Here is a 12,660-nt window from a genome sequence, read left to right as displayed (position 1 = left end):
TGCCCAATGCCCTGGCGCCCCTCCCTGCAGCTGCCCAGCCTGGGATCCGTCCACTGTCTCCTGAGTCAGGGCGTCTGACCCACTCACAGTTCCCGTGGGGCCCATGCAGCCAAGGCCCTGCAGCCACACTCACTGCCCGCCCCACAGTAACCCTGGGGACTGATGGCAGGTGATCCCAGGGTGTTCCCAGGCTCTTCTGATTGGCTCAGGTGCCCTCTCCTGGGGCGGCCAGCCCACCGGGTGCCTGGCAGGGCCATTAAGTGCCCTGAACCCCAGGCTGGAGGGAGGATGAGAAGTGGGCTCCGAGGGCCTCACAGGAGGGCTCTCAGGAGAGGCCCCACCTTTGGCAGGAGGGTTGGTGGGTCGAGGGTCCCTGTTCTTCCCAGAGGCCTGGGCAACCTGGGTCCCTAGCTAGGTGCCAGCAGGCCAGGCCCTCCTACAGGTCCTCTGAGGGAATCAGCATCCGCTTCTCCAGGCTCCGGCTCTTCCTGCTCCCACCAGAGCCGCCACCAGGGTGGGTGCCAGGTCGGGGCACCTCGTGCATGGCCTGCTGTGTGTAGTGCTGGTAGGCGGGGGAGAAGTTGTGGATAGCGTCCTGCACGATGTCCTGGGGGCTCACTGTCTCCCTGAGGCCGCTGGAGATGCTCTGCATGGGTGCCGGGGGAGCTGGGGGAAGGCAGCGTGTGAACCCCACCATCCCCGCTGTGCTTCAGCCCCTGGACATGCCCCTCAGCCCTGCCTCCCAGATGCCCAGGGCTGGGGCTCCTGCATGTCCAGATCTGGCATTGGCCAGCAGAGGGTGGCCCCAGACCCCTGGACCCCAGTCCAGCTTCCTCCACCCAGCACCGGGCCTGTCCCTGGCCAGACCCCTGGACCCCAGCCCAGCTTCCTCCACCCAGCACCGGGACTATCCCTGGCCAGACCCCTGTCAAGGACCACATCCCCCTGAAGTTTCGGAGGTGCTCCAAGCAGTGGGGTACATCTTTGGCTGGCCTTGGGTGGGCACCCTGGCCACTCCACAAAGACTGATGAGAAGCCAGGCAGGCAGGCCACAGGCTGTCCCCGCCCTAATGGGGGGCATGCCTGGCAGGGAATGCCCATCCCCTATCACCATTGGGGTCTGGGACTACCTGGACCCCACAGAGCCCAGGTGCCTGTCTGGAGCTGGATGCCCATTGGCCATCTCCCTGCCCAGTGAGCTGGCATTCCTGGACCTCGAGAGTGGCATGGACACAGACCCAGTGCCCCGGCTGGAAGGCAGGGCTGTGCGTTCTGGGCGCCCTGGCTGGAAGGCAGGGCTGTGCGTTCTAGGTGCCCTGGTTGGAAGGCAGGACGTACCTGGCGAGTTGTCCTTCTTCTCTGCATACACCTCACAGGGGAAGGCGTAGCGCAGGGCCACAGAGGCGAACAGCATCTCCATGCAGATGATGAAGTTTTGGTAGCCGGCAGCCAACGTGCCAGCCCCCAGCCTGTTCCCGCCAACGGTCTCCACCTCCGGGATCACCCCACATCGCTCCAGGATGGCCAGCAGCAGCCCTGCGGATGCCATAGCACTCAGCCTCAGCCTCTGATGGGGTCTACAGGGCAGGAAGAGGCCCCGGACCCCAAAGCAGCTCCCCGAAGCGCTGTGATCCTGCCCGTGTGGTTTCGTCCCACCTAGGGGAGACCAAGGTTCAGGGGGGCAGGGCACCTCCAAAGTCAGGGATCTCAGCACAGCAGATGCTCAGGAGCCCTCCTGGGCTTGTCCTGCTGCTCCAGCCTCAAAGTGGGACCTCCCCACTTCCCCTGTGCCCACAGGCTTTACCCTGGCTTCCAGCTGATCTGTGCCACAGCTGGGGAAACTGAAGCTCATGGGGCCTGGGGAAGGGGGCGTGAAATGAACCCCCGGTGGGGGTGTGAGGTGAAAACCTGGAATAGGGGTGTGAGGTGAACCCGGGATGGGGGTGTGAGGTGAACCCGGGGTTGGGGTATGAACCCGGGATGGGGGTGTGAGGTGAACCCAGGATTGGGGTGTGAACCCGGGATGGGGGTGTGAGGTGAACCCGGGATGGGGGTGTGAGGTGAACCTGGGATGGGGATGTGAGGTGAACCCGGGATTGGGGTGTGAACCCAGGATAGGGGTGTGAGGTGAACCCTGGATGGGGGTGTGAACCTGGGATGGGGGCGTGAGGTGAACCTGGGATGGGGATATGAGGTGAACCTGGGATGGGGGTGTGAGGTGAACCCCTGATGGGGGTGTAAGGTGAACCTGGGATGGGGATGTGAGGTGAACCTGGGATTGGGGTGTGAACCCAGGATAGGGGTGTGAGGTGAACCCTGGATGGGGGTGTGAACCTGGGATGGGGGTGTGAGGTGAACCTGGGATGGGGATGTGAGGTGAACCCTGGATGGGGGTGTGAGGTGAACCTGGGATGGGGATATGAGGTGAACCTGGGATGGGGGCGTGAGGTGAACCTGGGATGGGGATGTGAGGTGAACCCAGGGTTGGTGTGTGAACCCAGAATGGGGGTGTGAGGTGAACCCTGGATGGGGGTGTGAACCCAGGATGGGGGTGTGAGGTGAACCTGGGATGGGGATGTGAGGTGAACCCGGGATTGGTGTGTGAACCCGGGATGGGGGTGTAAGGTGAACCTGGGATGGGGATGTGAGGTGAACCCAGGATGGGGATGTAAGGTGAACCTGGGATGGGGATGTGAGGTGAACCCTGGATGGGGGTGTAAGGTGAACCTGGGATGGGGATGTGAGGTGAACCCGGGATGGGGGTGTGAACCCAGGATAGGGGTGTGAGGTGAACCCTGGATGGGGGTGTGAACCTGGGATGGGGGTGTGAAGTGAACTTTGGATGGGAGTGTGAACCCAGGATGGGGTGTGAGGTGAACCCAGTATGGGAGTGTGAACCTGGGATGGGGGTGTGAGGTGAACTTGGGCTCTCTGGACTATAGCCCTGGCATACCCCCACCCCAGTCGCCCCACACACCCTGCCAGAATGACAGGAAGATGACGGCTTTGATGGTGAGGAACTTGAGGACAGGCTCAAAGGGCCGCAGGAGCTCCCTGGTGGTGAAGTAGAAGAGAAACAGGGCGTAGAGGGCGAGGCTGACGGAGGCGTTGTAGATGAGGGTCACATAGAGGTAGCCGCTGCGGACACTGGGCCAGACAGGAGCTGTGGTCAGGATGGCCCCATGCCCCCACCACCCTCCCCACCCCAGAGCTGCTGCCGCCACACCCTCGGCCTGGCCCCCACCCAGGGGCATGGGCCCTGCAGAGACCCTGGCCCAATCTGATCCTCACTCCAGGGCCTGCAGGAAAGCGTGGAGAGCTGGAGGTGGTCGCAGGGCTCTGCAGGGCAGGGCAGGGCCACTCGGCTGTTCTCCCTACCAGCCCTGCCCCTCCTCATCCCAGGATCCCATCCTCTGCTCAGGCACCATCCAGGCTGCCTCTGTCAAAATGCCGCCTCCCAATCCAGTCCACCTGGCCACTGCCTGAAGGTCCTCTGTGTGGTGGACACACAGGTGTCGTGCCTGAGTGTGCACCTATGTGTATGTGTGTGCATGTATGCCGTGTGTGCATGTGCACGTGAGTGGGGTGCATTGTGCTGTGTGTGCATACATTGCATGCATGTGTGAATGTGCATGTGTGGGTACATGCAGGTGTGAACATACGTAATTGTGCTGTGTGCATGGTTTGCACACGTGCTGTGTGCCTGTGTGTGCATGTATGAACATACACATATGATGCGTGTGCACATGTAAAATCACATGTGTGCACATGTGTGGTGTTGGTGAGTGTGTGTATGGACCTTGTCAGGGGTCCTTCCTGTGCTGGGTGGCTGCCTGTCTTCCGGCCAACAGGTCGGGGTGGACCTTGGCCCCCTTGGCCCACATGCCCTAAATGTCAAGGGAGCCCATGGCGGGGTGGGGGCTGGGGCCATCACTGGCTGCCATTAAGCCCTGGGGTCCTTGTTACAGACACTGGCACTGGGTTGAAGCTTCAACGCGGTGCATCCTGCAAGGGGAGGTCCAGTCCCCTGGCCTTGGCAGTGCTGAGGTACTTGTGGAGAGGAAGTGGGTGCCAGTCCTGGGAGACCCCTAGCCCGGCTGGACGCCAAGCCCGCCTTGTGGGGCCCCACTCCCGGGCCCCAGGGGACCCCACCCAGTGACCTCCTCTTGCCAGGTGCCCCCAAACCTCCTGCCTTACTTGAAGTCCCCGTCGTGGTATTTGCCGAATGCCTGGAGGATGATGGTGGTGATGGCCATGATGGGCTTCACCAGGCAGAACTGCAGAGTGGCCTAGGGGTGAGGGCATCTGGTTGGCATGGGGCAGGGTCCCCCCGGAGCCCAGGAATGGGGGATGGGGCAGTCACAGCAGTGAGCAGCCCCTCGACACTGGGTGGGGTGGCACTGGGTTGGCCAAGTCCAGAAGGGCTAGGGTGGGAGGAGGGCGGGCAGGGCCAGTTGGAAGGAGGACGAGCAGGGCCGGGTGGGCCCCCTCACCTGCTTGCAGAAGCGCAGGAACCCGATGGAGTAGGTCATGCCCCGGAGGCAGCAGGTGCCGTAGAAGCAGCTGGACCTGCGGGGGGATGTCCCTGAGCTGGCACGGAAGAAGGGCCCCAGCGCTGCCTGGGCTCCCTGTCCTGGGTGTGTGTGGTGCGGGGGTCTAGGGTGAGGGGCTTACTTGATGGGCTTTCCACGGATCTCGGCCATGATGGCACTCTCTCCTCCCAGGTACTGGAAACACAGGCTCAGGAAGCTGTAAATGACAAAGGCTGCAGGGAGCACAGAGGGGGACCGGTCGTGAGCCCTGAGCTGCACTGGGACCCCATGGCGCCCATTGCACCAGGAAACAAGGAGGCTCACGAGGGGCGGGGTCTGGCAGGCCACACAGCAAGAGGCTCCCTGAAGGGCCCCATCTCCAGCAGGGTGCCCGAGAGGGTCAGGGTGCTCTGTCAGGGCCCCTCCAGGCCAGGGCAGGTCCACTGAGCCCCTCTCCCGGAGGCTGTGGGGCCATGTGTTCCAGGCCTGCCAGTGCCGCTAACCCCGACCATTGTAGCAGCCCGTCCGACAGGGACCAGGACAGTGAGGTGCTCCTGGGGACTGGCCCTGGGGAGTCTCTCCCTCCACTCCCCACGACGTGATGCAGCCCAGGGCTCACCTTCATAGCAGTCTCGCACGGAGTCAAAGTAGACGTAGTACTGGTGGTCTCCCAGGAGGAGGAGGCTGAGCCAGGAGTCGAAGGCATAGATGGGCACGATGAGGAGCAGGCGGATGACATAGCGCTGCTCCTGCGGCACGGTGTAGGAGCGCAGGTGCAGGTAGATCTGGGCACAGCAGGAGGGTTTGGATGACAGACAGGCCCACCTGGTAACCCCACACCAGCCCAGCTGAGCCAGGAAGGAGGTGGGGATGGGTGGGCACAGGCCACCAGGCACCTTCTATGTTCCTGCATTTTCTAGTTTTCTACAATGGGCATGCTTTTTACTATTAGAGAAAATTTTTTTCCTATTGTAATCAGATACATATTTTTATACGTATTTACTATAGAAGTACATATAAGTATCAATGTACAAGTATATATTAAATACATATTTCTGGTTACAACTAAAAATAATACACAATTGAAAAATTTACTTTTTATGGTTGGGCGCCCTGGTTCACACCTGTAATCCCAGCACTTTGGGAGGCTGAGGCGGGTGGATCATTTGAGGTCAGGAGTTCAAGACCAGCCTGGCCAACATGGTGAAACACCATCTCTACTAAAAATACAAAAATTAGCTGGGCATGTTGGTGCATCCCTGTAATCCTAGCTACTCGAGAGGCCGAGGTGGGAGAATCGCTTGAACCCGGGAGGTGGAGGTTGCAGTGGGCCAAGATTGTGCCACTGCACTCCAGTGTGGTAACAGAGCGAGACTCTGTCTCAAAAAACAAAACAAAACAAAACAAAACAAACAGAAAACCATGTTTCTCAAAAATCTTTTTTTTTTTTTAAATTACTGTTTTGAGACGGGGTCTCACTCTGTTGCCCAGACTGGAGTGCAGTGGGGCAATCTTGGTTCACCACAACCTCCGCCTCCAGGGTTCAAACGATTCTCCTGCCTCAGCCTCTCGAGTAGCTGGGATTACAGGGATGCGCCACCACGCCCAGCTAAATTTTGTATTTTCAGTTGAGACAGGGTTTCACTAAGTTGGTCAGGCTGGTCTTGAACTCCTGAACTCATGATCCACCCACCTCAGCCTCCCAAAGTGCTGGGATTACAGGCGTGAACCACCTTGCCCAGCTTAAATTTATTTTTTAAATGGGCAAATCAAATTGTATGCACTTACAGTGTGCAGTGTGATGTCTGGTATGTGTGTTCCTGGGAAAGCGCTGAGTCAAACCCAGTAACATCTCCATTATCTCCCATACTTAGCATTTCTTTTCAGGGAGGAAACGGAAACTGTCCTCTCTTAGCCATTTTCAAGCATAGAATATGTTGTTGTTTATAATAGTCACGGTGTTGTACAATAGATCCTTTTTTTCTGAATAACCTCCTTGGTCATGAGCGAGGGTCCTGTTTGTTCCTAGCTGGCCACAGGAATGCTCACTCATTGCTTCATTCAGTAGGAGTTTCCAGAGCCCAGTCCAGCTAAGTGTCCAACCTGGGGGACAGAGGGGCCATGTCCTGGCCCCGGGCTGGGCAGACTCTCAGAAGGTAGGTTGGCTTTTGCTGTGGAGTCATCCAAAGGACTTGTTCACACGCTCCCCCACTGGTGCCTGGGTGGGGCGGCATGACCAGCCAGCAGGAGACCTCTCCTGGGGCTGGCGCTGCCTGGTTGGGTGACCTTGACCAGCTGCTGTCCTCTCTGGCCTCGGTCCTCCCAGGTATAAAGTGGGGGGGTCTAGCCACTCCCAGTCCTGCCTGAGACTCCTCACTCAAGGGTGGTCTGGCGGTGGGCTCAGGGGTGGGACAGGGCCTGAACTCCAGCCCAAGGGGTCTTCATAAGCCCTTTGATTCCTAAGAATTTGTCCCTGGCCAGGCGCCGTGGCTCATGCTTGTAATCCCAGCACTTTGGGAGGCTGAAGTGGAAAGGTCACCTGAGGTTGGGAGTTCCAGGCCAGCCCTATCAAGATGGAAAAACCCCGTCTCTACTAAAAACACAAAATTAGCCCAGTGTGGTGGCACATGCGTGTGATCCCAGCTACTCGGGAGGCTGAGGCAGGAGAATTGCTTGAACCTGGAAGCCAAGATTTCACCATTGCACTCCAGCCTGGGCAACAAGAGTGAAATTCTGTCTCAAAAAAAAAAAAAAAAAAAAAAGAATTTGTCCCTAGGGGCTGGGCACATGGCTCATACCTGTAATCCTAGCACTTTGGGAGGCCGAGGTGGGTGGATTGCCTGAGCTCAGGAGTTCGAGATCAGCCTGGCCAACAGGGAGAACCCCATCTCTACTAAAAAATAAAAATATTAGCCAGGCGTGGTGGCACATCCCTGTAATCCCAGCTGTCAGGAGGCTGAGGCACAAGAATTGCTTGTACCCGAGAGGTAGAGGTTTCAGTAAGCCGAGATCATGACACTGGACTCCAGCCTGGGTGACAGAGTCAGACTCTGTGTCAACAACAAAACAAAACAAAACAAAACATAAAAAGAATTTTATTCTTCCCTAGCAACAAATATATTCAGAAACAAAGAAGGAGGTTTCTGTACAAAGACACAGTCATGTCCCACATGGTGGGACAGGCTGGTCACATCGTGGTGCAACAGTGCAAAGAGCTATTATACCACCAGTGAAAACCATGCTAAAAAATACGCCTACAGAGGCTCACGCCTGTAACCCCAGCACTTTGGGAGGCCAATGCGGGCAGATCACTTGAGGCCAGGAGTTCAAGACCAACCTGGCCAACATGGTGAAACCCCATCTCTACTAAATGTACAAAATTTTGCCTGGTATGGTGGTGTGTGCCTGTAATCCCAGCTACTCGGGAGGCTGAGGCAGGAGAATCCCTTGAACCTGAGAGGTGGAGGCTGCAGTGAGCCGAGATCACACCACTGCACTCCAGCCTGGGTGACAGTGAGACTCGGTCTCAAAAAAAAAATACGCCTATAGCCAGGGCAACATAGTGAGCCCTCGTCTCTAGAAAAAATTAAAAAATTAGCCAGGTGCAGTGGCTCACACCTGTAATCCCAGCAGTTTGGGAGGCCGAGGTGGGAGGACTGCTTGACCCCAGGAGTTTGAGATCAGCTTGGGCCACACAGTGAGATGCTGTCTCTACAAAAGATCAAATAATAAAAACTAGCCAGGTGTGGTGGTGAGCATCTGTAGTCCCAGCTACTTGAGAGATAGAGGTGGAAGGATCGCTTGAGCCCAGGAGTTCTGGGCTGTAGTGTGCTATGCCCATCGGGTGTCCACACTAAGTTCGGCATCAATATGGTGACCTCCCGGGAGCAGGGGACCACCAGGTTGCCTAAGGAGGGGTGATCCGGCCCAAGTTGGAAACGGAGCAGGTCAAAACTCCCGTGCTGATTAGTAGTGGGATCGCGCCTGTGAATAGCCACTGCACTCCAGCCTGGGCAACATAGCGAGACCCCATGTCTTTAAAAAAGAAATAAAAATTTTTAAAGTTAAATAAATGTAAAAACATTAAAAAAGAAAAAAAATACACCTGTGTAAGGAAATGCTCTGATACAATGCAGCATTTAAAAATTAAGACGATAAAGTAGGATCTCAAACTATGTTAAAAATGCCTGGTAGGCCGGGCATGGTGGCTCACACCTGTAATCCCAGCACTTTGGTAGACCGAGGCAGGAGGATTGCTTGAGTCCAGGAGTTTGAGACCAGCTTGGGCAACATAAGGAGACCCCGTCTTTACAAAAATAAATAAATAAATACATACAAAAAATGGCCGGGCGCGGTGTCTCACGCCTGTAATCCCAGCACTTTGGGAGGCCGAGGCGGGTGGATCACGAGGTCAAGAGATCGAGACCATCCTGGTCAACATGGTGAAACCCCGTCTCTACTAAAAATACAAAAAATTAGCTGGGCATGGTGGTGCGTGCCTGTAATCCCAGCTACTTAGGAGGCTGAGGCAGGAGAATTGCCTGAACCCAGGAGGCAGAGGTTGCGGTGAGCCGAGATTGCGCCATTGCACTCTAGCCTGGGTAACAAGAGCGAAACTCCGTCTAAAAAAATATATATATATACAAAAAATAACCGGGCATGGTGGTGTGCGCCTGTAGTCCCAGCTACTCAGGAGGCTGAGGTGTGAGGATGGCTTGAACCCGGGAGGTGGAGGCTGCAGTGAGAAATGATTGTGCCACTGTACTCCAGCATGGGCGACAGAGTGAGACCTTGCCTTAAAAAAAAAAAAAAAAGCCTGGGAAAAAATATGGGTGATGTTTACCTTTAAACCTTTCTAGATTTTCCATGTTTTTTTTTTTTTTTAATTGAGATGGAGTCTTGCTCTGTTGCCCCTGCTGGAGTACAGTGGCACAATTTCAGCTCACTGCAACCTCTATCTCTCAAGTTCTAGTGATTCTCCTGCCTCAGCCTCCCGAGTAGCTGGGATTACAGGCGTGTGCCACCACATTCAGCTAATTTTGTATTTTTACGGGGTTTCCCCATGTTGGCCAGGCTGGTCTTGAACTCCTGACCTCAGGTGATCCACCCGCCTCAGCCTCCCACAGTGTTAGGATTACAGGTGTGAGCCACTTCGCCCGGCCGATTTTCCATGTTTTCTGTGGGGACACGACACAATCACAGGGTCTTTGAGAGGCAGCCGAGCCTGGGAGCTGGGCGCACGGGAGCTCATGGGGAAGTATTCCCGGAGGCGGCGGGCGAGCAGAGGCTATGTGCACATGGCTGCTTGGGGTGCAGCTCAGGAAGTTGGGGGAGGCTGGCGGCAGGAACAGACTCTTATCAGTCACACACTCCCCCACTGGTGCCTGGGAGGGACGGCATGACCAGCCAGCAGGAGATGTCTACTGGGGCTGGCACTGCATGGCTGAGTGACCTTGACCAGCTGCTGCCCTCTCTGGCCTCGGTCCTCCCAGGTAAAAAGTGAGGGGGTCTAGCCACTCTCTGTCCTACCTGAGACTCCTCACTCAAGAGTGGTCTGGTGGTGGGCTCGGGGGTGGGACGGGGCCTGAACTCCAGCCCGAGGGGTCTTCACAAGCCCTGTCTTGACTGCAAGCCTCCATGATGCTGAAGCCAGCCTATAGTCACACATACACAGCCAGTTCCCAAAATTACAGTGCAAAGATGGCCTCCTCCGGGAAGCCCTCCCTGATGGTCTTACAGGAAGGGCCTGCCTCCATACCACCTCTCTGGCTCTGCACACTCCAGGCCCATGCTCATATACATCTACCTTGGGTTCTGGTTATCTAGTCACAGCTCACTGCAGCCTCGAACTCCCGGGCTCAAGCAATCCTCCCACCTCAGCCTCCCGGGTAGCTGGGATGACTGGTGCGGGCCCCCACAACCAGCTAATAAACAGCTCATAAGTTGTCACTAAGATGCTGCCTTGGAGGCTTGTGCCCATGTCCCTGCCAGTCAGTCTCCTGGTAGGCTGGGTGCAATGGCTCCCGCCTGTAATCCCACCACTTTGGTAGACCGAAGCAGGAGGATGGATTGAGCCCAGGAGTCTCCTGATGGCCCCCTTCCCGGCTCACCTATGGATCCATTCCCTATGCCAGTACTCCTGGTACCCAGGGAGCAGCTCTGCTCTCAGCCAAGCTCTCTGCAGCCTTCCTGGGCTCCCAGTGCCTCCTGATAGCCGCCTCCCCACAGTGGGGTCAAGGGCTCTGGACAAAGCCCTGCCCCCGCCCCCCACACTGCCCCGGCCTCTCTGCGTATCTGAGGCTCTCAGGCTGGTCCCATCCCTGACCCCCTGCCTTCTCTGCCCAGCCCCTGCCCTTGGCCATCACTTCCTCCTTGCCTCTGCCTGGCCCTTCCTTGCCACAGTGCCTGGCCGCTTCTCTACCTGGGGACTGCTCTGGGTGGGGGACTGTGTGCAGCTGAGGGCTTGGGGAAGTTGCTTGTTGCCCATCTCTCGCACAGGAGTCTCAGTCCCTCTAACCAAGCTGCAACCTTTGCTCCCCAGCTCCCTACGGAGCAAAGTTCAACCCCCTGCCAACGCCCCCACCAGCCTTCTCCAGGGCGCCACACCTCTGGAGGGAGAATGCTCTTTCCCCTTTCCAGATACATGAGCCTAGGAAAGACCTCTGGTCTCTCTGAGAGTCAGTCTTCTTGTCTGTGAAATGGGACCACACTGCTGACCTCAGTGAGCTGGGTGAGGAGCCTGAGAAATAGCTGGAGTTGTCTGGTGGGCACTCTGCACTCAGCCTGGCAGACTTCCCCATTTTCAGGCCCAGCTCCCACATGCCATGTCTTGGGGAAAGCCCGTCCCCTCCCCCTGTGCCCTGGCCCGATGCCACTTCTGACAGCCTCTGTAGCAGCAGCACCCAGGGGGGCCCGGTTGAGCCACAGCCACTTCCCTTGGAGACCGGGGTCCTGAAGGAGGCTGGGGGCTGGAGGGTTTACCTGGTGGCAGGTGAGGACCAGGGCAGTCCACACGAAGATGCCTGAGACTCCTCGGGCCAGCGCGGAGGTGAGGAAGAGCCAGGGGGCCCGCTGGGAGCCGTTCCCTATGCGGTCCATCTGCAGCCCAGCTGGCATGGACGGTGGGGGGCTGGGCTGTGGCCAGGTTGCTGACACCAGGGGGATGTCAGCTGTCCCCAGGATCCCTGAGACATTACTCATCTGCGGAGGGAGGGAGGACACAGACCCAGAGGAGTGAGGGCAAAGGTGCTGGCGTTCAGCAGCAGGAAGCAGCTGGGGAGGGAGGGGACAGTGAGATGGGTGCCGAGGCTGAGCCACCCACCAGGCCGCGCCCCCACATGCATGGACAAGGCCCAGGTCCCTCCCTGCCCCGAGCTCAGGCACCCAGGCTCACCCATCAGCCACCTGCAACCTGGGGGCCCTACCTGGATTCCCCCTTGTAAAACCAGCTTCCACCTTGGAGTCTCAGGCTTGCAGGGAGGCTGCTTCTGAGGGGACAAAGACCGTCTTCCAGTGGGGCAGAGGAGGGGGAACCCCTGCCATCCTGCCTGCCTGGGAGCTCTGGGGAGCGGGCACAGGCCAGCACTACCTGCCCCAGCAGGAGGGAGTGTGCAGCCACCCATGGAGGAGCGGCCCTCACCGGCTCCCCAGGACCTGCCCGCCCGCCTGGGAGCCCAGCTTTGCTAGCGTTCTTGGCAGACCCAGGCGCCTGCTCTCCCCACTAACCTGCTGGGGGCCTGGGTCCACCCCCTCCCACACTCACAGTCCAGCCTCCTCCTCTCCCTCTGGCCTGCAGTCATAGGACCCAGCTCTACCTTTGCTGTCAGGAAGCACCTGACCCAGTCCGGGGAGGCCTGGCCTCCAGGGAAGCCTGGCTGGTCATTCTCGTGGCCACGTGGCCTTCACTGGCGGCCCCATAGTGGGCGGGGCAAGGCTGGGATCTGAAGGGCTGTGCCAGGCCGGGATGGGGCGGGGCGGCCAGCACCTTATGTCCCCAGTGGCCCACCTGAGCCCCAGGCTGCAGGCCCGTCCCCTCCCATGGCTGACACTCTATCCTCCCGGCTGTTTGCTGGGTGGCAGCTGGCTCCCAGGAACCTGCTGGCTGCCAGGTGCCCTCACCTGCCTATGT

The 12,660-nt window shown here is 58.0% G+C and overlaps 1 protein-coding gene across 4 annotated transcripts; it reads right to left on the bottom strand.

Moving 5' to 3' along the window:
* On the bottom strand, positions 1–12,405 carry TMEM184A (transmembrane protein 184A). Of its 4 annotated transcripts, none has more exons than XM_064366254.1 (10): positions 12,347–12,405; positions 11,957–12,019; positions 11,514–11,732; positions 5,152–5,317; positions 4,675–4,765; positions 4,494–4,569; positions 4,198–4,289; positions 2,978–3,147; positions 1,339–1,536; positions 1–666 (listed from the first exon to the last, which is right to left on the bottom strand). In XM_064366254.1, exons 3-10 carry the CDS (start codon positions 11,730–11,732, stop codon positions 437–439), a joined length of 1,242 nt encoding a protein of 413 aa, XP_064222324.1. In that variant the 5' UTR covers positions 11,957–12,019; positions 12,347–12,405; the 3' UTR covers positions 1–436. The 4 variants fall into 4 exon arrangements, with proteins under 4 accessions (XP_064222324.1, XP_012326326.2, XP_064222325.1 ...); XM_012470903.3 differs by lacking the exon at positions 12,347–12,405 and adding an exon at positions 12,295–12,342; XM_064366255.1 differs by lacking the exon at positions 12,347–12,405 and adding an exon at positions 12,295–12,342 and having other exon boundaries at positions 2,978–3,054.
* Positions 12,406–12,660: the final 255 nt, after the last annotated feature.

Source organism: Aotus nancymaae, unplaced genomic scaffold (genome assembly GCF_030222135.1).
Source record: "Aotus nancymaae isolate 86718 unplaced genomic scaffold, 86718_ANA_hifiasm-v0.15.2.pri h1tg000064l_1, whole genome shotgun sequence".
Classification (NCBI taxonomy): domain Eukaryota; kingdom Metazoa; phylum Chordata; class Mammalia; order Primates; family Aotidae; genus Aotus; species Aotus nancymaae.
The sequence above is the reverse complement of the archived record's forward strand: the minus strand, read 5'-3'. Positions and strand labels throughout refer to the sequence as shown.

What these genes read in the sequence shown, in the direction of transcription:
- TMEM184A (XM_064366254.1), bottom strand. Translation starts at nt 11,732, where the DNA reads ATGAGTAATGTCTCAGGGATCCTGGGGACAGCTGACATCCCCCTGGTG. An exon ending in TGGTCCTCACCTGCCACCAG is followed by an intron (nt 5,318 to 11,513) that starts GTAAACCCTCCA and finishes TGCTGTGCCCAG; the next exon opens with ATCTACCTGCACCTGCGCTC. An exon ending in GAAGAAGGACAACTCGCCAG is followed by an intron (nt 667 to 1,338) that starts GTACGTCCTGCC and finishes GCCTTCCCCCAG; the next exon opens with CTCCCCCGGCACCCATGCAG.